General features: G+C 57.3%; 2 protein-coding genes across 6 annotated transcripts; one reads left to right on the top strand and one right to left on the bottom strand.

Moving 5' to 3' along the window:
- The first annotated feature begins 5 nt into the window (after positions 1-5).
- On the top strand, positions 6-5797 carry SLC16A8 (solute carrier family 16 member 8). The gene is made up of 5 exons (XM_010805731.4): positions 6-356; positions 1031-1255; positions 1961-2104; positions 2359-3186; positions 5387-5797. The coding sequence occupies exons 2-5, from the start codon at positions 1042-1044 to the stop codon at positions 5692-5694; spliced, it is 1494 nt and encodes a 497-aa protein (XP_010804033.1). The 5' UTR covers positions 6-356; positions 1031-1041; the 3' UTR covers positions 5695-5797.
- A 2333-nt stretch (positions 5798-8130) lies between these two features.
- Positions 8131-25034, bottom strand: PICK1 (protein interacting with PRKCA 1). 5 transcript variants are annotated; one of them, XM_005207328.5, is made up of 13 exons: positions 24851-25034; positions 24599-24696; positions 23112-23223; positions 18756-18884; positions 16637-16703; positions 15332-15421; positions 12858-12911; positions 12409-12471; positions 11527-11660; positions 11041-11133; positions 10178-10228; positions 9402-9546; positions 8131-8985 (listed from the first exon to the last, which is right to left on the bottom strand). In XM_005207328.5, exons 2-13 carry the CDS (start codon positions 24637-24639, stop codon positions 8711-8713), a joined length of 1254 nt encoding a protein of 417 aa, XP_005207385.1. In that variant the 5' UTR covers positions 24640-24696; positions 24851-25034; the 3' UTR covers positions 8131-8710. The 5 variants fall into 5 exon arrangements, with proteins under 5 accessions (XP_005207385.1, XP_005207386.1, XP_005207387.1 ...); XM_005207329.5 differs by having other exon boundaries at positions 24949-25034; XM_005207330.5 differs by having other exon boundaries at positions 25002-25034.
- Between the last annotated feature and the right edge of the window lie 1785 nt (positions 25035-26819).

The following is a 26819-nucleotide window of genomic DNA, read 5'->3' as shown; positions in this document are numbered from 1 at the left end:
CTTGGTCCTGGGGTGGGGAGTAGAGTCCTGGATACCTTGGCATTACCCAAAATCAGGAAGGAGATCCCAGCACAGAGGGGTTGCAGAAGGGAGGGAGGCTTCTGCCCCCAGCTTGGGCTGGTCCATCCAGAGCCCCCTCCTGGTCTGTTATAGAGGCACCTGGGGCTGCTGCGTGAACCCTTGGGTGGAGCTCGGGGGGTGTGGAGGGGATGGGGAGCTGCTCAGGGTTTGGAGGGATAGGGTCTCTCTTCCAGTGCCTCCTCAAAGGTTCCCATTTATCCAGTGGAGCCAGAGATCTGACCACCCCCCACCAAGATCCCCCGCTGACCTGGGATGATCAGTCACCCATCTTACAGGTAGGAAAACTGAGGCTCAGTCAAGGGGAGGGGACTGGCCCAAATCACAGAGCAAATCCCTGGCTAAGCTGGGATGAATTGGAACTCCGCTCCCTTGGCTTCTGAGACAAGGCTGATGTTATTACAGCGTGCTTTGATTTTTCCTCCATAATGTTCTAAATGACAGTAGACATTCCCGATCGCTGAGGAGAATTAAGAACATACCCCAAGGCCAAGGAGGAAAATGAACTCCCCCCATTCTGCAGCTGGCACTTGTCTCCCGCTCCACCGTGCTTGTTCCTTTGTCCTGAGACCCTCACATGTGCACACTGGGGACATCTTCGGTCCCCACACATGCCTCCAGTCACACACCGATGGTCGCCCTCTCCCAGGAACCCCCTTTTCCTGACATTGCTAGGTCCTGAGGGACAAGGAGTGCCCTCCAGAGGGAGTCTTCCTGAGGTCAAGACTCAGGTGGGAACGACTCTATTACCCTTCCCTCATCCTTCACGTCCCTTGAAGGAGGGGAGGCTTGGGATGAGGTGCTTACCTCGGTTTCCGCTCCTGGATCCATTCTCTGAGCAGGGCTCACCTGGTACTCTTGTACCTCAGTTTCCCCACCGTGGGTCTCCATCTCCCTTTCTTGTCTGGCTACAGACCCTCGCCACAACCTCTTGTCCCCTCTCTTCCACCAGAGGCGGCAGCGATGGGCGCTAGCGGTCCCCGGCGGGGCCCCGGCCCCCCAGACGGGGGCTGGGGCTGGGCTGTGCTGGGCGCCTGCTTCGTGATCACGGGTTTCGCCTATGGCTTCCCCAAGGCCGTGAGCGTCTTCTTCCGCGCGCTTATGCGCGACTTCGGCGCGGGCTACAGCGACACAGCCTGGGTGTCCTCCATTATGCTCGCCATGCTTTACGGCACAGGTCCGCGCCCCCTCCTCGCGGACACCTCTCCTTTCCCTCAAGCCCAGGATTGAGGATCGGGACCAGGGACCAGGAGACATCTGACCCCTTGAGCATCCCCCAGGCCCCTCGGGGAGGGCATGGAAACCCCTGCCTTCCTGTGGAAGCGTTAGCACCAGAGAGGGGAGTAGTGGCCACTGGTGGAGCCCACCCCCAGGTGGCTGATCTGGCAAGCTTGGCCAGCTGGAAGGGCCCCTCCATTTCTGTCAAAAGACCCACACCCGCCTATGTTACAGGTGGGGAAACTGAGATCTAAATAAGATTCCCAATCCCAAAGCCCTAGACCACCTGGGTGGGGATGGGGGGCGATGCTGGAGTCCTCCTAGCCAAGCCGCGTGGATGATGGAGGTGAGGGGTGGGCGGGAGCGGGGGCAGCCTGGGGAGGAAGGCAGCTCCTAAGGGAATGAAGCCCCTTCTGCTATTTACCTTCCATGGTCTCAGGAAGGCAGGGGACCCGTACAGGCTCCACCCCTTGTGTTCCCCCATAGGGCTCTCTTTGGTGTGTCCCAGCCAAGCTATGTGACTTTGCCCAAGCCCCTGCACTCTCTGAACTGAGGGCGAGTGACCTCATCCCTTCAAGTCATCTCTCAAGGCTGGGAGGTACAAAGCCTGGAGTGTCTGCCAGAGAGGGGTCCAGCCTGACTGGTGACCCTGCTCTGCCCACAGGCCCGGTGTCCAGCATCCTTGTGACCCGCTTTGGATGTCGCCCGGTGATGCTGGTGGGTGGGCTGTTGGCCTCGGCTGGCATGATCCTAGCATCTTTCGCCACGCGCCTTCTGGAGCTATACCTGACAGCTGGGGTGCTCACAGGTGAGGGCGCCCACTGCTCCCCTCCTTGGGGATGGGGTTGCGGGTGGGATCAGGAGACCTTGCCACCAGACCTCCTTGTCCTCAGTTTCCCCATGATGGGCGGTCCTCGTCCCTCGGCTCAGTTCACCCCATCCCTTGGTCTGTCCGCCCTGGGGCGGGGGTGTGTGTCTGGGGGGTGCTCGCCCCTGCTTCCCGCTGCGGGCTGGGCTGGGGGCGCCCTCGGAGAGCCCCGTACAGCACTGCCTCGCCCGCAGGCCTGGGCCTGGCCCTCAACTTCCAGCCATCGCTCATCATGCTGGGGCTGTACTTCGAGCGGCGGCGGCCTTTGGCCAACGGGCTGGCGGCGGCCGGCAGCCCGGTGTTCCTGTCGGCGCTGTCGCCGCTCGGCCAGCAGCTGCTCGAGCACTTCGGCTGGCGCGGCGGCTTCCTGCTGCTCGGCGGCCTCCTGCTGAACTGCTGCGCGTGCGGCGCCGTCATGCGGCCGCCCCCGGGGCCCGGCCCGCGGCCGCGCAGGGACAGCGCAGGAGACGCGCCCGGCGAGGCGGAGGCGCACCTCGCGGGACCGCGCGTGCGCGAGGCGCCCTCTGGCGGTCGGACCCGCCGGCGCCTGCTGGACGTGACCGTGTGCGCCGACCGCGCCTTCGCCGTGTACGCCGTCACCAAGTTCCTGATGGCGCTCGGGCTCTTCGTGCCCGCCATCCTGTTGGTGAACTACGCCAAGGACGCGGGCGTGCCCGACTCCGAGGCTGCCTTCCTGCTCTCCATCGTGGGCTTCGTTGACATCGTGGCGCGGCCGGCGTGCGGCGCCCTGGCCGGCCTGGCGCGCCTGCGGCCACACGTCGCCTACCTCTTCAGCCTGGCCCTGATGGCCAACGGGCTCACGGACCTGAGCAGCGCGCGGGCCCGCAGCTACAGCGCCCTTGTCGCCTTCTGCATCGCCTTCGGCCTCTCCTACGGCATGGTGGGCGCCCTGCAGTTCGAGGTGCTCATGGCGGCCGTGGGCGCACCCCGATTCCCCAGTGCCCTGGGCCTGGTCCTCCTCCTCGAGGCTGTGGCTGTGCTCATCGGACCGCCCTCTGCCGGTGCGCCCCGTCGGAGGAGAGGGTGGCCTAGTGCCCCGGGGGTCCGAGGGAAGCCCCCCCCCACCCCTTTATCCTGGATGGAACATCCAGGGACGGGGGAGGGGAAGGGCCCCTTCGGGAGAGACAGCCCGGTTACACTCCCCTTCCCATGGCCAACTAGCCTCCCCTCCAAGCTGTACCACCCGCTCAGGGTAGGGCCAGAAAAGCCAGGAAATGTGCCAGGAAGAACCCAACGTGGGTGGTCTCCAGCAGATGGCACAAAGGCCTTGTGAAGTGCAGGTGCTTATTCTCCTTCTGCAGGGAGGCACAGAGGCCAAGTTCAAGTTGCCAGTCCCAGAATCCGATCTGAGCCCGCCCAGTGCTTAATGCCCACACCTCCGAAATACTACATCTGAGTTTTTAGTCTCCCCAGCCTCTAGGGGTGACTGGAATGGGGAGTGTCCTTGAGGAACCAGGAGCAGAGTTCACAGGGGGCAGGGCGCTGGGGTCTTCTGCTGTGCACACTGCCTGCTGGGTGCTCTACACTCACATAGGAAATCATCCTGATGAGGCGGCAGGGTAAGGCTTCCTGCAGGGTGGCCATGAGCGTGGCCTTTCGGGGCAGGGCAGGACCCCACAGGAGAGGGCACAGGGTGTGTCTGGGGGACACTGTCCCTGTACAAGTAAGGCAGGCACTAGGATCAGAAAGGTGGAGGTGGGAGTTCCTAGGGTCTTCCTGGGTGGTCAGGCTATCCCTGAAATGGCAGGAAGCCTGCCCATGAGCAGGAGAGAGCTGAGGTCACAGGCTCCGGGATGGAGCCATGACAGGGGCCGCCTTTGCTGGGGCCCAGGCTGCAGCTGAGATGGCCCACGCTAGCTGAGCGCCCTCATCAAATTTTGCCAATTCACCTGACCCAGTGGAACCACAAAGCTCCTGAAGCCACGTGAGCAGCCCCCGAGCCCACCACCAAAAGTTATAAAACCAGCCAGAGGCTCAGAGACTCATCTTTCATTTTCTTGTGTGACCCTGGGGTGGATCTAATAGGCAGAGAAGGTACTTGGGGTAAGAAGAAGGTGAGGACTGCGTGTGGGGTGGGACTGGCTGCTGGGCTAGCATCAGGAAGGCAAGTTTAGGGTGCTGCTCAGAGGGGCCCAGGGTGGGCAGCTGGCTTGAGGACCACCAGGGAACCTTCTGAGGCCACTGAGATGCATACGGAGAGGGTCACAACCTCCTGTGGACTGCTTCAAGGAGGCCCCTAAGAGAGCGAGGCATCTGACGAGCCACACTTCAGGGGAAATACTTGGAATTTAAAGATTTTCCTGAGGGAATTCCTTGGCAGTCTGGTGGTTAGGACTCTGCACTTTCACTGGGGGGAATCTGGGTTCGAACCCTGGTCAGGGAACTAGCTTGCTGCAAGCCATGCAGCATGGCTGGGGAGATAAAAAGACTTTGCCAAGTATGAAAGTAACAGATAGAAAGCTTGGAAAATACAGAGAATAGGAGTAATCTCTCCACAAACCCTGCCTCCAGTCCCATGCTGATGATAGCTCAGTCTGAGTTACATGGGGCCCCCTGGGAGGGGGGTTGGCCTGGGAGGTTGGGAGAGAGCTGAACCAGGCCCCTGAAGACCAAGGTGGTTAGGTGGAAAAAGCAAGAGTTGGGGCCCCCAGGCTGAGCCCTGTACTCTCCCAACTCCCAGGTCAAATATCCCCAGCTGGGCCAGTTCCAGGGTACATGTGGAATTTGAATTTGGGGAACAGGAGGGCCCTATAAAGTGCTGCCTCACCTCAGGCCCCATGTGCTCAGTCATTCAGTCGTGTCTGACTCTTTTGTGATCCCATGGACTGTAGCCCACCAGGCTTCTCTGTCCATGGGATTCTCCAGGCAACAGTACTGGAGTGGGTTGCCATTTCCTTCTCCAGGGGATCTTCCCGACCCAGGGCTCGAACCCACGTTTCCTGCATTGCAGGCAGATTCTTTACCCCTGAGCCACCGGAGAAGCCCCATATCACTTAAGAAACTGAGATCCAGGGAGGAGAAGTGACAGTTTTAAGGTCTCAGATGGCAGAACCCTCATGGATTTTTGCCATCTGAAACAAAGACTGGGGAGTGTGTCCCGTGAGCCCCACCAAGAGCACTGCGTGTGTCCATGTGCGCGTGTGCGTGTGTGAAGGGTGGGCTCCCCTGCCTGCCCTCACCTCCCATCTGCCCTCCCCTCAGGCCGCCTGGTGGACGCGCTCAAGAACTACGAGATCATCTTCTACCTGGCAGGCTCCGAGGTGGCCCTGGCGGGGATCTTCATGGCTGTGGCCACCAACTGTTGCCTGCGCCGCCCCAGGGACGGCCCGCCCAGCCCAGGCACCGAGGGCGGGGCCGGCGATGGGGAGGAGGCTGAGGCCGAAGTGGACTCTGACCTCCCGCCCGCTGGCACTGAGGAGCCCGGTGGCCTTGAGGCCGTGGAGGTGCCAAGCCCGGGCACTGGGCCTTCACAACCCGAGGTGAAGATGGAGCCAGGGCTGGACTCTTGAGTCTGTGTAGCGCCAGGTGGCAGGGACTTCAGAAATGGGGCTTCCCCTCTCAGAGCCCCCACACCAGGTGGGGGTGGGGGGCTGCTCCTGGGGGTCACCTCTGGGGGTCCATGAGGGGAGCTGCCACCCTCAATTGCCCTGTGTGGCCCTGGTCCCGCCAGTGAGGCGCTGTTGCACAGCCTGTGTGAATCTGAAGTTCATAAAACTGAGCTGACAAAGAGTTCTGTTTCTGCATCTCCGGCTGCTCCCTAGGGGTTGGGGGGCAGGGCATGGGCCAGGGAGTCCGAGAGGCTCTCCCCTGGGGCCTCTGATGGGAATTGGCGGGCGCTGGGGACAGAGTGGCAGAGGGGGAGGATGGCAGGGGAAGGTGGCCCTGATCCCGGCCCTGCGCACTGAAGCCCTGCCAGCAGGTGCTGCTGGAGGGGCCCAGGGCAGAGAATGGGTGCACCCATCCCAGAGCAGCAGGCCGGGGCTGGATCCTGGCTCCTCTCTCACAGTGTAGGTGAGCGTATGTGACTCCATAACTCCATCTTGTGGCGGCTGGGAGAGCTGGGGCTGAGGGTTGGGGGATGGCACCTACCTTGCCCCCCTCACCTTTCTAAAAGTGACCCTCTCTCTAAAGACCCAGCCTCCTCTCTCTAGGGGATAAACTCGGGTTTCCTGGGGCCTTTGCTCTGGACACGTGTCCCTGTGGACACATGGCTGCTGGCCTCCCCTCCCCAGCCTCCCAGGAGTCCTAGAGAGAGCTCCTCGATGGCACTTTTTTTAATTTGACTGCGGTTGGGTCTTAGTTGTCAGAGGTGGGGGGTCTTCCTTGCATCGTGCCAGATCTTTTCTTGTTATGGTGCACCAGCTCTCTAGTGGTGCTGCAGGGGCTCAGCAGCTGCGGGCTTGTGGGCTTAGTTGTTCTGCAGCACAGTGGGATCTTAGTTCCCTGAACAGGGATGAACCCTGGCCGTCTGCATTGCAAGGCGGATTCTTAACCACTGAACCACTAGGGAAGTCCCCCTGCCCCGCCCCCCCCCCACCTGCCCGCGGTCAGCAGTACAGGCAGTCCAGTGCGGGGAGCTCCAGGTCTCACTCTGGCTGGGAAGGTTTAGGGATGTATTTTCTCTTACGTGTTCACCCTCTTCCCACAAATGGGACACCCCTTTTCTTGCTTCCCTCCCTCCAAATCAGGTGACCAGGGCCCATGACTCCATTCATCCACACTCTGCAGGAGAACCCACCCCCCTGGTGAGGCCTCCCCACTGGTCTCATTTTCCACTCCATGCCCCAGGAAAGCCCCAGCACACACCCGGCCGACTGACACTGTCTGCGGTTTCCCCCGAGCCACTAGAGCAGTGACTACATCTTATTTAACGAATATAGCACCGACTGTGCCAAGCACCATTCTACACTCCTCACAAAGGTTAACCCATCTAATCCTCCTAACGACCCAAGGAGGCAGGTACCCTCACTAGCCACACTCACAGGTAGGGAAACTGAGGCCCAGGAGGTTAGGAGGTAGCTCAGGGTCACAGGAGCTGTGCCTGGAACGTAGGCTGCCAGCTCCAGTCTGTGCCCTTGGCCTCCCTGCTGGCTGCCCCTTCAGAGAGGTGATGCGGTCTGATGGCTTGAAGGGGGCACACGGAGTGACAGCTGGTCCCTCTCTCCAAGCTCCCAATCCTGCCTGAGGATCCCATTGGCATCTCTGCCCGGGACCCACACAGGCAAACCTAATGAGCAGGAAACCATCCGCCTCCTTGGCCACTGTGGGCCCTACCCACCTCTCACAGTCTCTTGCACCCCTCCCATTCTCTGGATGAGCACAAATTTCATTGTCCAAACAGGGACACTTGGATGGTGACAAGGGTCACTATTAATAATCCCACTAGGATCACAGGTGTGGGTCGGAGCTGTCCAGGAGAAGCAAAGACATGGAGTACTAGCGTGGTAGCACTCACTGGGTCCCTCCCCTTTGGCCTTGGCAGAACAGGTGGCCTGGAATGGCCAGGGCACCCTTAACACTCTCCCTGTTTGAGGCCTTGGATCTGCCTGACCCAGTATCTATCCCGTCTTTCCCCAAATACAGGTTTAGTTCAAGCACTGAAGGGTCACAGAGGAGAGAAGATATAAAAGGCTCCACAGAGCAGAAAGCTGGGAGGCACTGGGGAAAGTGGAGTCTTCTGAACTTGACGGATCTGAGTCCAAATCTCACTTCTTCCCCATACACCACAGGGCCTTGAGCAAGCCTCTTCTCAGCCTCAGTTTCCCATCTGTACATGGGACGGCAGTGCTCACCCAAAGAACAGCTGTGAGGAGTCAGTGCCATATGACAATGCCATTGCCATATGGCAATGTCGGTGAACCGTGTTGCCCCACTCCGTGATGAGGGAAGCAGGAGAGGGGGCATCGAGGGGAGAGAGGGTCTGAGGCCACTGCAAAGAGCCTGGCTCCATCTGGGTTTGTGTTTATTCAATACAGGCCCAGGGCCCAGGCCTCCCCAGGGAAGTGGCTGAGCCAGGGGAATAAAATAAATAAAGGCTGCCGAGGTTAGTGTGGACTGGGGTGGGGCCAGCCTAAAGAGAGGCGAGGGTGAAACGCTGACCCCAGCTCGGCTGGCCACCCGCGGGCCCCCGGACTCCCAGCAGGCTCGGGGTGAAGCCAGCGGAGGTGCCCACGAGCAGCGAGTCCTGGAATCCTGCCACCTCCAACCCCTCTTCCTTTCTGTCCTCTTTCTCCTTCCTAAGGCAGGTTGGGAGACCAAGCTCTCTGGCTGGCTGGGGAGCTGGGGGATGGGGGTGAGGGGTGGAGATGGAGCGGGCCAGGGCCCAGGGCCCAGGCCCCGGCCCCAGAGCCCATCCTGGGCAGGCAACCCGGGTTCGCTGTGCAGGACAGAGCAGCAGGGAGGCACGCGCCCCAAGCCAGCAGGCCTTTATGCGCCGCACACCCTGTCGTGCGGCGGCCCCGCCCCCGCTCCCGTGCTGCGTCCTCCCGCTCACCCTGCCCCCCGGACCCGCACCCGAGGGGGCACTCAGGAGTTACACCAGCTCCCGCCCTTGTCCAGGGGCCCGGCAGCCCCTCGCGAATCCCTGGGCGGCTCCCCGGCTGCCGTGTCCTCCTCGTCTTCGTCCTCCTCGTCCTCGCCATCCGTGAACTCGTCCTGGCTGAGGCCGTAGGCCAGCGTGGTGTGCGCCAGATCCACCTCGATGGGGAAGACGTCGGCGTCACGCAGCACCGAGTAGCAGTCGTTGTAGTACTTGGACATGGTGGACACGAAGCGCTGCAGCTGGAACACGATGTCCTGGACTGGGGCGGGAGGGGTGGGCAGACGGCACCGGTGGGCCAGGCTGCCTGCGCGTGGGGCCCGACTGACCCCGCCACCCTTGGGCTTCCCTTTCATGCACCTCACTGCCCCCTGGCACCCTGGGAGCGGGCCAGGCCAGCCAGGACTGCCCAGCGCTGCACAATACCCAGGCCTCCCCGCTCCCAGTTCAGGGAGTGGAAGAGAACTGCCGGGCTGGGGTGGGGCGTGGGGGTGGTGGGACTACACCCCAAGGAGTCCACGGGACACGGCCAGTCCCACCATGGCCAGGCTCTGGGAAGCTCCCATCTCGGGTCTGACTCAGAGCCAGTCTGCCACGGGCTGTCCCTGGGAGCTCGGGTGAGTGCTGGACCTCTCTGAAATGGGAGGAGAATGGTGCCGGGAGCCCGCAGCCCCTCACCGTGCTTCTGGTCGAGCAGCTCCATCTTCTCCAGCACGTCCTTGCGCATCTGGGAGAAGCGGGCGCGCGCCTCCTGGCGGCAGCGCAGGATCAGGCGGTACTCGTAGTTGCCTGTGCTCACGCGGTACAGGGGCTCCCCGAGGGCCTGGGCCGGGGGGGGCACGTCAGGGACCCTGGGCAGGCGGCGGGCGTGGGGGTGGCGGCAGGGAGGCTGCAGAGAACCCGCCAGCTCACAACCCCCCGCCACACAGCACTTTTCAAAGCTGCCACCGTTCCCTGTTTCTGAGACGCCTGCAGTTGCTAGAAGTGCTTAGGGATGGCTTTGTGAAAAACAAAACCAAAAAAAACCCAGACTCTTGCCACATTAAATGAGTGTTGAGTCACAGATGGACCCTGCTATCAAAAATATTACAAAGTAGCAAGTGATAAAAACCGGCTCTCAGGAGTGAGAGGAAGGGCATTTTTTTTTTCCTGCAGGAGCCTCACCAAGTCTAGAGGGCAGCTGGTCTGGGAGCAGGCGGTGGGGATAGTTCTATGGCAAAAATGGCCAGCACTTGGGAGGCCTGCAAAGGCCACGGGAGGGAGGGAAGGAAGGACAGCCCCCAGATCTGCACAGACAGGAGCCTGGCCAAGTCCCCAGGCCTCTCGGGCGGGCCCGCCCCACCGTGTCCCTGGCAGGCCCAGGACGCTCTTGGGGCTCTGGGAGGCAGGCAGGGAGTGGCGTGTGCACCCCGAGCCACTCTAGGACCAGGGCCACGCTCCCCCACCCCACTCACAATGCAGCTGTACTCCTCGTCGTCCATCTCCTTGACCTTCAGGCAGTAGGACTGTGGGATGGGTGAGGCCAGGCTGTCAGGGGGGCTGCACCGCCTGGGTGCTCACCCTGACGGCCCCAGTTCCTCCCGTGCCACCCTGGAGCCCTCGGCCACCCAGAGAAGCAGCTGTGCCAGGCCTTGTGGGCCCTGCACACCCTGAGCTGGAACGAGCTGAGACGCGTCAGGGAGAGGCTGGCCCCTTGCTCAGGCTGGCCCTTGCCCTGGAGGCTCAGGGTGGTGAGGGCACTCATCTGGGATGATGGAAAGGGCCCGGGAGCCCAGTGTATACACTCAAGTCCCAAGAGATGCTGTGGGCTAAAGGATTCCAGGATCCAAAGAACTTGAGGAAGGCCCTGAAGACCCACGTTACCCACGGGTCTATCGAAGGCTCTGACAAGTCCTGAAGCAAAGGACCTGGGCCTGCTCGGTGGAGTATTTTTCCTCAACTCCTTTGACCACAGAATTATCATTTGAACATAAGACTCATGAAAATCCATGTTATAACCAGTGACCTAGACTGATCCATTGTTAAAGAGTGACTGAAAAAAATTCCCATGGAGTCAGAGTGGGTCCCAAGTGAGGGCTCCACCCACCCCAGAGCTCCTCTGAAGAGTCAAGCTGGGCCTAGGCTGCTGCCTGATCCCCGAACACCTCCCTAGGGCCCTGCCCCCACGTGCTCAGTCAGGTGTCCCCAAGGTCCTGGCCCTGACCTGCTGGCCGTCAAGCGGCCAACTGAAGAGGAACAAACCTCCAGGCGGGCTCCGACCCCAGCTGGCCAGGCCCACACCACCACCCCCGCAACCAAGAGGCCAGGGCCCACTTACCAGGTACTCGAACTTCACGTCCAGGTACTTCTTGATGGTGAGGCGAGTGTCCGGGATGGCCTTGTTGAGGTACGTGTTCAAGTCTGTCAGCATCTGGAAGGGGAGGTGGGGTGGACGCTTAGGCCCCCATGGGCAAGGGCGGTGACAGCCGGCTAGGGTGACAAGGAACGGCACCCATGTGTCCACCCTCTAGTGGACGCAGGTGTCAGAGCCGAAGGGAGCTCCCAGACCGCCCTGTCCATTCCAAGGAGGAGAAGACAGCCCAGGCCAAGGGCAAGTCGTGACTCTGGTGGAGCTAGGGCCAGAAACCAACCTGGAGGTCAGTGCTGAGGCCGTGGAGGAGGAAGGGCTCAGCCATGGTCAGCTGTAGCAGCCCACCCCCAAACCAGCCCCAGGGTGCTCCGACTCCAGAACAGGACACTCTCTGCTGGCCACACTGCCCCTCCCCGCTCACCTACGGACCCACGCATGCTCCACGTGACCTACCGGCTTGATGGTCTTCAGGAGCCGGATGCCAAACTTCTCGATGCTGCGGTGGGCGTCGGCGAACTTCACAAAAGCCTCACTCGCAGCGGGCTGAGGCTCCCGCACCCCGATTACAGAGAACACGTCCCCAAAGGCTGCGTGACAAGTTTGTCCTGAAGGCCGCCCCTACTTGACCCCTTAACGGAGAAGCCAGGGATTTGTTGGGGAGAAGCACGGTGGGGGGCGTGGCAGGTCAGAGGTTGAGGTCTGCTGGTGGTCTACATCCCAGGGAGGTGGGTCTAAACCTCAAGAAAAGTGGATCTACACCCCTAAGAGCTGGACCTGTACCCCCAAGGAAGGTGGGTCTACATCCAAGGAGCTGACCTGGTTCCTGAAGTGACCAGACCACAGGGGTTAAGACGGGGCCAAAGTGGAGGAGGTGAAACTGTCTGGGAGCAGAGAACTAACTGGTCTAGGAATCTGGTCCTAAGGTCAACCCTGCCCCTAAGGAGCTCGGTTACTGCTGCTTCTACCTGGGCTTTGTTTTCCCAGCTGTAAAATGGGATTAACTGAAGCTAACAAACTTGTAGGAAACACGATCAGGAATAAGCAAAGGCCTCGTACGTTGTAAGCTCAGTATAGACAGACAGGACAGGGCCCGCACGGGGAACTTCTGCACCCCACAGAAGCCTAGCTGGTCGAGAGGCTCCCCGCTGGCCCCATCACCATCACACCTCCAAATCTGACATGAGGTCAGATGCTGCAGGGTCTGCCTGAGCCTGGGCAGCAGAAAGGCCCCGGAGAGGAGCTCGCCCTCACCCTCCCTGTGGGGTGTAGGGAGGTGCTGAGCCCAGAGTGCAGGGTTTTTTCCAGGGTCATGCAGCAGGTTCAGGGCGTCCTTACCACGGTGCGTCTGTGACAGCTCATAAAAGGCCCGGAGGAGGTTCTTGGTGTGTTCTGTCATCCCTGTGGGACAGACCCAAAACGAGAGGGACAAGACCACATGGTGGGGACGACACTGGCCCAGGACACAGCCTCCAAACCCCCACCCCACCCCGGAGGCCCACGCTGTCCCTGAGGCTCAGACTTTTCTCACTAGGTTTACATGTGCCGTTCTTTTTTATGGGCATGCATTACTTTTATAATCAGAAAAAGCAGGTCTTTAGATTTTCTTCCTTAAGAATTTTTAATGACTACGGTCCTCGAATTGTGTGGCTGGCACCCTGCCCCTCACTGCCATCACGTTTAGAGCAGGGCTCTGGAGCTCCACCTGGGGGAAAAGCGGGGCCGGGCACTTCCAGTGCAGCACCCCACCCACCCAGGGCTGCTGGCGGGACGGTGTGCCTGCCCACCTTTATACAGCTCAGCAGTCCGCTCCAGCTCCTCCAGCCTCTTGACGAGCCCATCTGTGGGGATCAGAGAGCCAGGGATGAGGGGAGACAGCCAGGGATCACTGGAGCCAGGCTTGGGAGGGGCGAGGTGGCCCCCAGAGGAGAACCAGGAACAGCACAGGACAGGGTCCCAGGGACGGGGACTGGGCACCTCAGGGCGGCTGGGCTTACAGGTGTTTTGTGACGAGCCCAGTACATCCAGACAAGGCGGGGCAGCGGGGCGACCCTCAGGAGGCTCCTGTGATAAGCACCACCCCAGGAGGCTGGGGCACGCCGAAGGGGCAGAGAGGCGACAAGGATGCGGGTGCTTCCGGAAGTGAGGAGTGAAGGCAGATTGGGCCCTCCCCAGGGTGCTGCCCACGGCCGGTGGGAGGCAAGCCCTGCCTAGCAGTCAAGGACCCGGCCAGAATTTCCAACACACACCCTGCCGACGGCCAAGAAGCAAGGCAATCAGAGACAAGTGGGAGAGACGGGATGCATTGACAGTAACTCTTAAGGCAGGCTCAAGGCAGCCCGCCACCTCCTGGCAGCTCAGAAGAGACAGCGATCTGGGAGGGGAGAGGAAGGCAGGAAGGGCTTTGAGGAAGAGCTTGCACTGGAGCGGGCCTTGGTGATCGTCTTTGTTGGCTTCACAGGTGTTTATCTTGCACCCACTATGTGCCAGACCCTGTGTGGGCCAGGGAATGACCTTGGTGAATGAAAGCTGAGTGGTGCTTTCCGGGCTCCTGATCTAGCGGTGACAGTGGCCAGGCTGGCAGGGGCACTAAGGGCTGCCAGGTGAGGGGTGGGGGCAGCCGCCTCACCTCCAGGGCTCAAGGTAGGAACACGTGGATGGCCAGGGCCGGGGCTGCACTCCAGATCCGGGTGGGGCGGGGCTCCAGCCAGCAGTGATCACCACCCTCCTCCACTCTGATAGGGGTGAGGTCCACACCCACCTCCCCACCAGGAGCACGGGCAGCAAGTGCAGGGCAGGGTCCATGCCGGTGGCTGCCTGGCCCAGAGCCTCCTAAGACAGAGCCTGGCCTCACTGAAGCCCTCCACCCAGCTCAGTCCTTTCTCCACATGAGCCCTCTGGGGCAGATTACTTCCCCCATCTTACCGGGAAAACCAAGGTTCAGAGAGGTGAAGCAACTTGCCCGAAGGCGCACAGCAAGGGCTGTGCAGGCCAGGGTGCCCTCTGCCCCCCCAGCTTCCTGTGCTGACCTGGGCCAGGGTTTTCTGAGTGGGAGGAGAGGAAGAGGGTTGTAGAAGCCGGGTCTGGATTCTTAAATCCGGGCAGAGAAGGCAGTGTGTGTCAGGCTGTCAGGGAGGAAGGTTTGGGTTCTAGGGGCTGGTGGGGCGCGCCTCAGAGGTCTTCAGAGGCTTCAGCCACTGGGCTGGCCTCCAGGCCCCAGCGCCCCATAGCCCTGGCACCCAGCCAGCCTGGCAGCGAAGGAGCCACGTAAGCGCCATGCTGTTGTTTTTAGCTGGGTCATGGGACATCATGACAGCTTCAATTTTAGAAACCCTATTTAAGGCTGGGGAAATTGCAAGGTTTGGGGGGGAAAAAACACAACAACCAGTTCTAATTTCATCTCGACGCATGGTAACTACAGTAACAGGGATTTATAGGCACCAAGAAGCTGGAAATAGCAGGGCCACTTTTGTACACCCTCTGGAACAAGCTCAGACCCCACCCCCGACGTCCCAGCCATAAAGCCCAGTGCGCCCAGCTGAGCCTACAATTTATATCGGTATTTATATCTGTCCCCACACGTACACAGCAGAGCTGCTGCTATTTATAAACTCGGGCTGGTGACGGCAGGAGCGGGACTGAGTGTTTCACTGGTTCCCCCCCAGCCCCCCAGGGAGAGCGCGTGTGCACACGCATGGGTGGGTGTGAACGTGTGGGGAGAGAGTGTGTGTGCACAGGCATGTGTGGGTGTGAATGTGCGTGTACTCGGTTTTCCCGCTGCGGGAGGTGAGCGCAGCCACCTCCAGGTCTGAGCAGGAATTGCTGGAACTCGGGCAGCAGCACCACCTCCTGGAGAGAGGCGGGGGGCCGGGTAAGCAGCCCGGGAGCAGCCGGGACATGCTGGGGTGACTGGGGCTGGGGTGGGGGAGGCCTGGCTGTGTGAGAGCAGCTGGGGGGCAGTGGCGAAGGCACCTCCCCACCAGGAGTGTCTCATCTGTGACTTGGGCCTGTGAACCCTTGCTGGAGAGCGGGGGGACATGGGCTGTAAGAGGCCTTCACTGTTCACTGTGCGTGCTCTGTGGGAGCTTGGAGAGGCCTCTGGGGAGGCAAAGAGATGTGCGTGTCGGCCCCACCAGCAGAGGCCCGGCCCAGGCCAGCGGGACACACACAGGTCTGGTGGGCGGCCGTGGCGCCCCTCCCCCAGAGGCCTGGGCCTGAGTCCCCTAGGACCAGAGGTGGGGGCTGGGAGAAGGGGACTCACCATTGCACAGGATGGCCCGGCTCAGGCCCAGAGCATCTGCCGTCCCCGAGCTCATGTTCTCGACCAGCCGATGCTTCACCTTCTTCAACACTGGGACCAGGTGAGAAAAGGACTCATGAGGTGGAGTCTGGGCTCCCGGGGCCAATCCCGCTCCATCACGACTCAACTGGGAGCAACAGCAGGGCCAGAACTGGGGTTTGGGATGGGGGTGACTATGAAGTAGGGAGGGTCCTGGCTGGGGTTTGCGGGGGTTCTGGGCTCCCTGCCCTTTTCACTCTCTACTTGAGAGAGGTGTTGGAAGCCTGGAAACAATAAATATGTAAGGCACTTAACTGAGGGTTTGGCACTCAAAGTGGCTATCGAGTCCCACTGAGATCCAGAGCTGCCTAGGCCTGACACTGGCTGACAGGCCAGCCAGGGAGAACCCCCCTCCTCCGCCTCTCCTCCACACCCGGGAGCGGAAGCACCGTCCATGACAACAGGCCCCAGGCTCCAGACAGTTACTGCATATGTGGTCAAATAGTCTTTGCAATGGGACCAGGATGGGACCAAAGGGTTTTAGAGGAAGAGCTTCTGGGACAGACTTGACCTGCCCTTAGCCTCTTTTCTTAAAAACCAGAAGGCAACTGTGGCCCAAGGGTGGAGGAAAAGGGTGCTGGGCCCCGAGCCAAGAGATCTGGGTGGCTCTTCACCCAGGGGCACAGCGCCTCCCTGGGTCCTACCTCTGATGTGCAATGAGGTAGCTGGTCCAGAGGACCTCGAAGCTACCATCCGGCTCCTGAGCCTGGAAACTTCTACATAACCAAGGCCCAGCCCCCGAGCAGGAGGTAATATGTCCCAGGGCATGCTGTGGGCAGAAGGACTGGCCTCTGCCCCAAACCTGAGGGCCAGTCCAGACCCTAAGGCTTTCTGGCAGCAGGTGGGCAGAAGAGGCCAGGGTTGAGTGGGGTGTGCAGGTGGGCAGGTGGTACCAGGCACGGCTGGGCTGCCCTCCCCTTTCAGAGCGGCGAGGGACTGGGCCTAGTGAGCTGGAGGGCTGCCCTACAAAGGACAAGCCTACGGCATGAAGGCACCAGAGCAGGTGGTCGGGGGAGGTAGGAGAGAGAAACATTAGGCAGGGAGAAACCAGAGACAGGTTCTGGGGACCAGCTGCAAGGGGAGCACCCCTGGGTCCTCCCAGGTGCTTTGGACTGGCTTGGTCAGAAGGGTCAGAGGGCACAGCCACGTGACCACTGACGCACTGTCACAGGGAGACAGAGCCGGGGCTTGCGGAGCCCCTGGACGCCACTGCCCAGCGCCACTTACCAATGTCCAGGGACATGCCCTGCTTGGGGTCCGCCTGCAGCTTGTTATAGTGGATGGTCACCTCCCCCTGGAAGAGCAGGACAGCAGAGCTGGGACGGAGCCCCCGGGCCCCAGCCCCTTCTCTGAGGAGGCCTGTTTGCCCTGGTGTCTGTGGTCATCAAAGAATCCTGAGCCCTGGGAAAGGGCTCTTCCTCCTCTCTCCACCCACCAGGCCCCAGACAATCGGCAGGGACAGGGCAGACAGGGTCCCTGGGGTCACAGAGCTCACAGCCTGGCGGTCTGTGACACTGTGTGCCCCTGCCCTCCCCCGTGCCACAGCCACAGTGCAGCCCTCTGCCGAGTCACTTCTCCTGTCCTCTGAGAGGGTCTTCTAAACCAGCCCCCTTCTCAGGAGTCCCGCCATTTGCCCCACAAACACGTCTGAGCACTTTCTCTGTGTCGGGTGCTGGGGGTGCTAGGGAGCAGGTACAAGGGTGGCCGCAGCCCCCAGAGCCCGAGGCCAGCAAGAGAGGCTGATGCGATTCGCGGAATTACACCAATCACAGTCCAGTGACTGGATGAGAAGTAGCCGGCCTCCCTCGAGAAGGCTGCCCTGACCACGAGGCCACCACGGTCAGTCTCATGCCTGAAATCCTAAGACCCTTGAACTGGGGGCTGAATTCATTCAGATACAAAACAGGATCTCAAAATTGCATTCTGAAGGAAAACCAAAGTGAGCTGAGGCCGTGAGTCAGGGGTGGGTGCAAACAGCTGCCTCGCAGGGTACTCAGGGCTGCCGCGGAGCACGGCTGCAGGGGAGGAGGGAGCACCAAGGCGGGACCAGATCTGGGCTCTGCTCCAGCCGTGCGGCCACAAGCAGCTCCTTCCCTCCTGCAGGGCACTGGTGAGATGGGTGCCCGGATCTCTGCCAAACGTGGGGGCTGGGGGGTCCCCAGGCAATGGCAAGGCCACGCGCACCTGCCAAGAGCTCCTGCTCTTGTGGGTAATGTGAGAGGCTGGTGCGAGACAGGCTTGGGAGGACAAAGAGGGTTCTGGTGGGTAGAGATGGGGGAATGAGAAAAGGGATCCAGAGCGGGGCACACGCACCCCAGCTCTGTATCAGAATGAAAATGGCCCACCACCTCCCATGATGCGCTCCTCTGCCAACAGGAAACGCCCAGGACAGTAAACTCCACACCAGGCGGAGCAGAAGAGAACAAAGGGGAGAAGGTGGAAGCCGTGGGTCTGGGGCTAAGGTAAGAAGACAGACCATCAGGGATGCTGGTACCAGGCCTTTAAGACACAGAGGATGGGAGGGAAGTGAGGAGAGGTTTGGCTGGATGCGGTGAGGGAGCCCAAACACTCGACCAAGCTCAACAGGCAGCTGGGTGCTTGACTCTCAGAGTGTTAAATCAATCTGCGGCTTTGCGCCTTCTTCACTGTTTTGGTTTTGCAAGAGCTACCAGCAGCAAAAATCTCCAAAAACATGGCAGAAGGGCTGCATGCTTTGGGGCGTGGCGGGAGAGAGGGGCTCTGTAGGGAGAGGCCTTGGCCTAGAGCAGGGTGGGGGAAGCAGGAAACAGGCAGCGTGCAGTCTGGCCTGCTGAACAGGACACCAGCAGCTGAACACGGAGCTGCCCTGGGGCCCAGAGGGGTCCCCGGGGGATACTCGAGCCCAGGAGGACCCACAGGACTGAAAGTTCCTACAGGGAATGCGGGTGGGGTGCCTTTTCCCTCTTACACCCTCTTGGGCCCGGCACGGCTCAGAGGGCATTTCCTGGGTATCTACTGACCCAGGGAGGTGCACCAAGGACTTCTAGCTTCAGCTCCAGCCCTGACTGGGGACGCGCTGGCTCGCCCCGAGGTGTGGTTCTGAGTCTGACAGCTCCCCTGGGAGCTCGAGGGCAGGACCTTTGAGTCGTGGTGCCCACTCTCTCGCCAGGGCCCAGCACAAGTCCTGGAGCATAATCAGCATTTCCCGAGTGAACCTGGGGGAAACTGAAGGAGCTGGGATGTGATAGACCCTGAGGCGCCGAGGAGGGAGCTGGGTGAGGGCCAGGCCCCCTGCAGGCCCACCGAGGCCTCGGGCAGGCTGGAGGTCTCAAAAGGGCCAGTGTCCCCATTGCCGCCGCAGCCTTACCTTCACCTCCTGAATCATCTTGGCCACCTCCACCTTAGTTTTTCCTTTGATTGACCTGCCATTGACCCCCGTGATCTCATCGCCAGCTGCTACGGTGCCGTCCAGCGCGGCGGGCGTGTTGTCAAACACCTGCGGGTGTGGAAGGGGATGGGCGAGAGGAAAGGAGAGCTGGGAACAAAGCTGGTGGTGGGCAGGCATTCCCTCCACCCCAACCAGCACCAGCCCTGTCCTGGTCTCTACTCTGTCCCTTACGTGGCGAGGAGAAGGGCAAGGGGAGAGAGCACCCCAACAGCCAGATATGAATGACCCACCTTCCTGGGGGAAAGGGAAGGAGGACAGGAATGTGACGATGAGACGTCCCTTTTCTGATATCAACTGCACCCAACCTTACACACGCACTGGAGGCTTTGCTCCTCCAAAGTCATTTCTTTAGATTTTCCAACAATGCTGCTCGGAGCTGACTCAGAGCGCCAAAGCACCACTGATCAATTCCTGCAACCTCACTGCAGTCCCCAGGGAGCACGGGCCCCCCACATCTGAGCCCCTTCTCCCAAAGTGACCCTGTCCAGGGGGTCTGTGCTCACTGGCTCAATGTGGCTGAATGTGTCTGTTAAAAGGACAGAGATACGGGGAGATACTCAGGATGAGCAGGCGACAAAAGTGGGTGCCGTTGAGTCCCACAGCCCCATAGTCCCTGTGGGGCCCCAGAACGCTGGCAGCCAGGCTTACCTGGAGCCTCAGGAGCCTGGAGGGGGGACCCCACCCACCAGCTCCACAGGAAAGGCCTCTCTCTGTGGGCGCTGGGAGACTGGCTGACGCGCCACAGCGGAACCCACCAGCTGACTCTGCCACCACACAGAACTGTGAAACCTGTCGTGACCGTGAGGGCTCGCTCTTAGATATAAAGATGGGCGAGGAATACTGGGCCCTTGAAAAAGTGTCCCGTGTGAAAAACACCGAAACGTTTAAATAGAAAAAAGAACTGCAGGAAACAGGAACAAAGCAAGGACAAGAATATGAAATATTATGAAAAGAAATGGAATAATATGAAATTTTTTAATATTTATATAACATGAAATATTTATATAATACAAATATATTTCAGATATATTCATCTTATATAATGTGAAAATAAAAAGAAAAGTACAATTAACACCTCCACAGAGATCTGAAAAACAAGAACAGGATGATGTAAAGGATCATTTCGAAAACAGGAAAGATCTCATAGAAACACGAAACATAATTGAAATGGAAAATGCCAAAGGAACTTCGGAAACCAAGCAGAGGGAAGCAAAAAAAAGATGGTCAGAAAACAAGAAAAGGAGTATTAAAAGATCAATGGAGGAGTTTAACCACCAGGAAGCCCAGAGTTTAACCACCAGGAAGCCCAGAGTTTAACCAATAGGAAGCTCAGAGTTTAACCAACAGGAGTCCAAAAGAGGGAACAGAGAGCAGGACAGCATCAGGGATAATATGTGAGATGCAGAAGAGAAAGACATGGGGTCTCCAATGAACCTGCCCCTTGAGGTTCCAGCACAACAGACAGAGAAAGGATCACGCCAAGAGCCATCGTCACGAGGCTTCAGAATGCCAGGGACAAAGAGAAGCGCCCAAGAGTTTTGATGGACCAAGAATAAAACATGGTACTGCAAATAAAGGATCACAAGTAAGATTGGCATCACCACACAGGACAACTATGCTGATGGCAAAAGACAATGAAATGACACCAGCCAACTTCTAAATGAAAATTATTTTCAACCTTGATGTTCGTTCTTGAATTTGACCCACTCAAGTGTCAAATGAAAGGAATATGAGAATAACAACAACATCAAAACAGAACGAGACACTTACAGAGATACAAGTTCTCAAAAAATTTACCGCCCTAGCAGCCTTTCTCAGAAAGCTACAGGAAACATGCTCCACCAACATGGGGAAGTAAGCCAAGAAAGAGGGATCCCGGAGACGAGGGAATCCAATCCTCTAGAGAAGAGGGAAGGGGTGGTTCAAAGAGGAAAGACCAGCGGTGGAGGACAGAAAGCTGATGGGAAATGTTTGAGGTGAATGTACTGAAAACACAAGGAGAATGCAAATGGAAAAAAAAGAAAAAAAAAAAGAAATTACTTGTTTTAAAAAAAGAAGATTGAGTTAAGAAAAGAATCACAAGCTTTCTCAAAAAATTAAACACAGAGTTAGCATATGACCCAGAAATTCCACTCCAGATTTATATCCAAAAGAAATGAAAACATATGTCCACACAGAAACTGGACATGAATGTTTACAGCAGTGTTATTCACAACAGCCTAAAGGTACAAACAATGCGAATGTCCATGAGCAGATGAATGGATAAACAAGTGGTGGTCGACCCATCCAGTGGGATGCTATTCAGCCACGAAAAGAAGGAACATGAAGCGGGCTGCAGCGTGAACGAGCTTCAGCGCGACATGATCACTCAAGGGCATGGGTGGTTGTCTGGGTGATGAGACAGTTCTGAAACCAGAGATGGTAGCTGCATTCCATGAGCGCGTTAAAATAGCACTGAGTTGTTATACTTTAAAACCATTATTGTATGCTATGTGAATTTCACCACAATAAAAATATTTTTTGAAAAAGTATAAACGCTGAAGACCATTAAGCTCGGCACCTAAAACAGCACCTTACTATGCTCTGAGCTCTCTGCGGGGGGGGCGGGGGGGGGTGAGGGGGTGGGGAGGAGGGCCTCTGTTTTCTTGCTTTCTTAACTCTAGTGTCTGCAAAATACCCTGGCCAGGCCCTGAGAAAATATTTCCCGAACACGATACCTATTGCACTGACACAGACTGAACCAAAACTGACAAGATCACCACGCTAGGAAGATGGAGAGGAAACAGAGGTTTGGGAAGAAAGTTAGATTCTCGTCTCCTTGGCTGAGAGAAGCTGATAGATGTTTACAAGGGACAGATCAAGAAGTAACGGGATAAGCATCTTCCTGAGAAAAATGGGACCTCTGACCTGAATCTACAGCTAAAAGGGTGGGAAGCAGTGTTGCTTCTGGGATTGGAGTGGAGGCAGGCCTGGGGAGGGGGAAGGGCGGCGAGATGGGGTAGAGCAGGAACTGCTTATTTGACATTGGCCTTTTAGTACTCTTGACTTGTTAAAAGCAAGTCAGAGAGTCTTTGATTAAAAATAAAACTGAATTTTGAAAAAAATCAATTCTACTATTTATAATCACAGTTCACACTAAGGACAAACCTGGCCCTCAGGGGGTCGGGGATGGAGTGGGAGGTGGCACAGGAGGCTGTAAGGGCAGATTTCAAGGAGGTCAGGCCTGGGGGAGGCCTCCCCAACACCTCCTGGGTCAGAGGAGGCCAAAGGGCCTGTAAAGGCCACATTCTGAGCAGGCAAGACCAGATCCAGGGAATCTCCATCTTCAAGGCCTTAGAAGTGACTCTTGAGAGAGCCTCAGAGAGACTGATGTTTCTCATCTGCCACCAATGGCTACTTAGCTGAGAAGGTTAGAATAGAGCAGAGTCCGGGTCAAGTTGATGTCTGGGGGAGCAAGCTTCCTTCCAAGACTACAGAAAGATCACTGACTCCAACCAGCCCCACAGTAAAGCAGGCCAGTGCCCACTTGTGAGTCACAGCGGACAGAACATCACCAGGGCAGCTCCTGTGCAATAAGGACCACAAACCTGTAAAGTACCGCTGGCAGATCATCTGGGAAAGTGAACTGTCGTAAAAATAGTAACAGCTGCCACTGGGGGAGTACTGCTTAAGGGCCAGAAACTGTGGGATGTCATTGTTGAGTTTATTCTTCACAGCAACCCAAAGATGCTTGGACCTATGCATTTTACATCCCCAATTTCCAAGTAACAAAACGGAGGCCCAGAGAGGTTAACAAGTTAATAAGCAGGGAAGCTTGCATTTAAACTCAGGCCATTCATAGTCTTTTAGTCTTTCTACTATGCCTCACACCTGTGTTAGTACCAAAGGTTGACGGTTTTGTTGATTCATTGACAACACTGTTATTGAAGGTCCAATATTTGCCAGGCCTTGTACAGGTGCTGACTGCAGTGAAAAAGCAAACTGGGATCCTGCCCTCATGGTGCAGAGAGTATGGAAAAGCAGCTAGATACAGAATTAGTGAGCAAATCCATGAGAGTACAGATGGTGGTAAGTGCTGAGAAGGAAAAAAACCAGATTGAAATGACAGAAAAATAAGGGCAGGCCTACTGAGAGGGGGTGTTCAGGGAAGCCCCTCTGAAGAGAATGAGAAGGAGCCAGCTTTACAGAGCAGAGGAATGAACCTTTGTCATGTCCAAGTAGCCAGGTGGCTCACCCCCTCCAGCACTTCCCTCCCACCTCCAAAGCACTCAATACCTGAACAATATACAGGCAGGGACAGTACTGGGCCCCTCCTCCAATGCTGATCCCGATCAGGTTCTGAGCATCCTTCTGCAGGGTCACCTTCCCAGGCACAGTAGGGATTCCGCTAGAAAGAGAAGCACGTGCAATTGAGTTTCCTGGAAGAATGACTGGAGGAGATGGGGATGGAGACAGGCCCTCCAAAACCCCCAAGATCCTCTTAGTGCTACACGTGCTACAGAGGGAAGCTCTTTCTCATTTGGCCAAAAACACAGCATTTTGTCATTTTGTGCTGGAACACCGCAGAGCTCTTGGATCCATGCTAATGGGGCATCAGACCCCAACTTGGCCATTTATCAGCTGTGGGTCTTGGATAAGCAAGTCACCCTCTCTGCATCTCAATTTCCTCATTCATAAAATCATATAGATTAAAACAATGGCCACTTCAAAAGTACATGGAAGCCACTTAACACCAACTCAGCCAAGAGTAGGCACTCAAAAAAATAGGTCCCCCTTCCCTGTTCATTTTCCCTCTAAGAGTTGAGTCAGACTCTATGCTTGTCACCTTCTCAGCTACATAAATCATAAGCCACCGCCTCCAGGAAGCCTTCTCCTGTTAAACTACGCATCACCCATCTCTCAATTGTTATACTCAATTACCTCTCAATTTTCACTATACATTAGCACTTATTTATGTTTTGTGGCAAATACTCTCATTTATTCTCTTATTCACTCGACAAACATTTGCTAACAACCTGCTGATGTTGAGCACCATCAGTGCTGAGGACACAGAAAGGTGATGCATTTCATCCTTGCTCTGAGGGAGGATACATTCTAATAAGGAGACTAACTTAACTTTTTAAAATCTCTCCCACTAATCATTTATGTTGGGAAGAAAGGTATGTTTATGATATTCCTATTCATCCTTCAAAACCTAGCTCAATTGCCACCTCTTCTGTGAAGGAAAGAAAGAAAGTGAAGTTGCTCAGTCATGTCTGACTCTTTGAGATCCCATGGACTGTAAGCCTGCCAGGCTCCTCTGTCTATGGGATTCTCCAGGCAAGAATACTGGAGCGGATTGTCATTTCCTTCTCCAATTCTAACAAGAAGACTAACTTAATTTTTAAAAATCTGCTCCACTAATCATTTATCCTGGGAAGGAAGGTGTATTTATGAAATTCCTATTCATCCTTCAAAACCTGGCTCAATTGCCACCTCTTCTGTGACTCCTTCCCTGAATACCCCAGCAGAGGCACTGCTCAGCTGGCTGGGTTCTCCTTGTAGCCATGTCGTTCTCCATTAGGGCCCTTATGGCCCTGAGTTGCAACTATCCATCAATATGTCCATAGCCCCCTACAGATGGTGAGCTCCTGGAAGGGCAGGATTCATTGCAGCTTCTAAGCTTACGCTGAGAAGCAAGGGTCTCTGGAACTCGAAAGTCCAGGGATTTAGGGGATCTGGGGTTCCTGCACTCGTGGGACTTGGGGTAACAACATACTCACAGTTTATCCTCCTCGATGTCATAATCCAAGTCTGCAAACATGGTTCCGAGAGTTTCAGTGGGCTGGCTAACTGTCCAGCTCGGCAGGGGAATGGGGAACTGGATCCGGATGAGAAAAGAGGGCAGGGCTTAGGAAACCAAAGTGCCTAAATACCAACCTCAACCCCGGCTATCAGCGAGAGCCAGGCCCTCCTCCTCCCCTCCGGACGATGGGGGATTGTCCCGGGGTGGGGGGTGGGTAGGTGATTCTTACTAGGTACAGAGGGGAACTCCAGGCCAGGGCTGGGGGCTTAGATCCCAGAGCCCGCCCCACGGGTCTCCAGGCCCTCGGGAGCTGCCTCTGTAGCTCACCGGAAGCGTCAGTCCCACAGACGGGTCCGGGCCAGGCTGGCACCTGAACCCACCTGCCGTTCCACCTGTCCGTGGCCGCGACTGTCGCGTCACTTCCGGCGGGACGCGGAAGTCCCGCCTTCCTGCCCTGGGTATTTGCCCCGATCCCTGCAAGCAACCCTTCCCTCCCAGCCTCCTGGGGCTCCCAGAACCAGGAAAGAGAATAAGTATTGACGGAAGCTCCCCCTTAGCATGAAAAAGCGGAAACAGAGTAAAGGTCTGGAGAGGCCGACGGCGCTCAACCCCGCCCCTTGGCCTATGGCCGCCGCCATGTTGGTAAGGGCAGGGTTCTTCCCAGCTTCCTTAGCGGGACGCAGGGGACCAAGACGCCTGGCTGGTTGCCGTGGCAACGGACGCATCCTCAGACCGGGAGACCTCCAGTGAAATTCAGTGGACTACAAACCTCGACGGGTTCCCTTTAACATTTTCAGCACCTTGTGTTAGGGTGTTGTGACGCCTCTGGGACCCCCAGGAAGCAAATTAAAGCACATGTAACCTGAAGCAATAACACCCCACTCCAGTACTCTTGCCTGGAAAATCCCACGGACGGAGGAGCCTGGTGGGCTGCAGTCCATGGGGTCGCTAGGAGTCGGACACACTGAGCGACTTCACTTTCACTTTTCACTTTCACACATTGGAGGAGGAAATGGCAACCCATTCCAGTGTTCTTGCCTGGAGAATCCCAGGGATGTGGGCCGCCGTCTGTGGGGTCGCATAGAGTCGGACACAACTGAAGCGACTTAGCAGCAGCAGCAGCAGCAGCCGCAGCAGCAAGGGGAAGAGATATTGTCCAGAGCCTTCCACAGTTGGAGTAAGATCCAGATCGCAACCCTGAGACGCCTGCCACCTAGTCCAGCGCTTTTCTAACACCTGCACACCTGTGGTCAGCGGCTCTGCTACCGACAGGTTGGATTCCCTTCCTTTCCCTTTACATACCTCCTTTCTCCAAATGCAAACTAAGAGCACCGGGGCAGATGCTTTCTATGATATTTAGTAAAAGACGCCTCACACTCCCTCTCTTTCCTTAGTCCTGAGGAGCTGCCCCCTTGGGGTCACACTGAAGGTCACAGCCCTGTGCACCTGAGGTTCTGAAAATGCCATCAGTGCTTCGCAGCCGACAAGCCCAAATCTCTTCTCCCCGCCAACCTCTGCTGCAGTACTGTGTATAGTAAGTTCCCTGGAGGGGTTGGGACTCCCAGAGCCCCAGCCCTAGCATCTGCCTCATCCAGGAAGCATGGGACCAGGCCTGTCCAGATTCCTCCAGGGGCAGTGGAGGAAGGAGAGATGCAGAAGGGTGATTATCCACACATCCCATGGCCTGATGGGAGCCCCACCCTCTCCTCCGGGAGCTATCTGAGTGTTGGCAGTTGTGCAGAGTACCACAATAGCAACAACTTTTCCATGTACCCTTGGCTCCACCATTAAGATCACTTTCACAGGATTTCAAAGTTCACCTTGATCCTATGAGAGAAGAACAAGTACTGTCAGCCACATTGTGCAGGTAAGGAAACTGAGGCTCAGAGAGACACTGCCCCTTGTCTCCCAGGTGGCTGGTAGCAGAGCTAGGGCTGGTATTTCCAAGTCCTATTTGCAGGCCAGAATTTCTATTCTAAAAATCAGCAGTCTCCAAAGCCAGATTATTTAATGTGGACTGTGGCTCTTCCACCTCACAGTAGCCCTAGCTCATTCCCAGATACTGTCATCTTGAAGCTGGGGGATCTTGGGCAAGTCACTGCCTGACTCTGAGTTCAGATATCTGTAGACTGGGGACAGTGGTTCTCCCAAAAGTGCTTGTGAAAGTCAAGATAAAAAGGAGAAACAGGGAATACCCT

Source organism: Bos taurus, chromosome 5 (genome assembly GCF_002263795.3).
Source record: "Bos taurus isolate L1 Dominette 01449 registration number 42190680 breed Hereford chromosome 5, ARS-UCD2.0, whole genome shotgun sequence".
NCBI lineage: Eukaryota > Metazoa > Chordata > Mammalia > Artiodactyla > Bovidae > Bos > Bos taurus.
This window is presented reverse-complemented; position numbering and strand designations above follow the sequence as displayed.

Bases quoted from the DNA above. Each gene is read 5' to 3' on its own strand.
- SLC16A8 (XM_010805731.4), top strand. From the start codon at position 1,042: ATGGGCGCTAGCGGTCCCCGGCGGGGCCCCGGCCCCCCAGACGGGGGC. The intron at 2,105-2,358 runs GTGAGGGCGCCC...CCTCGCCCGCAG, and splicing joins GACAGCTGGGGTGCTCACAG to GCCTGGGCCTGGCCCTCAAC. The intron at 3,187-5,386 runs GTGCGCCCCGTC...CCCTCCCCTCAG, and splicing joins CATCGGACCGCCCTCTGCCG to GCCGCCTGGTGGACGCGCTC.
- PICK1 (XM_005207328.5), bottom strand. From the start codon at position 24,639: ATGTTTGCAGACTTGGATTATGACATCGAGGAGGATAAACT. The intron at 12,472-12,857 runs GTGGGCAGGCAC...TCTGTCCCACAG, and splicing joins GACTGCTGAGCTGTATAAAG to GGATGACAGAACACACCAAG. The intron at 9,547-10,177 runs GTGAGTGGGGTG...CCCCCGGCCCAG, and splicing joins ACGAGGAGTACAGCTGCATT to GCCCTCGGGGAGCCCCTGTA.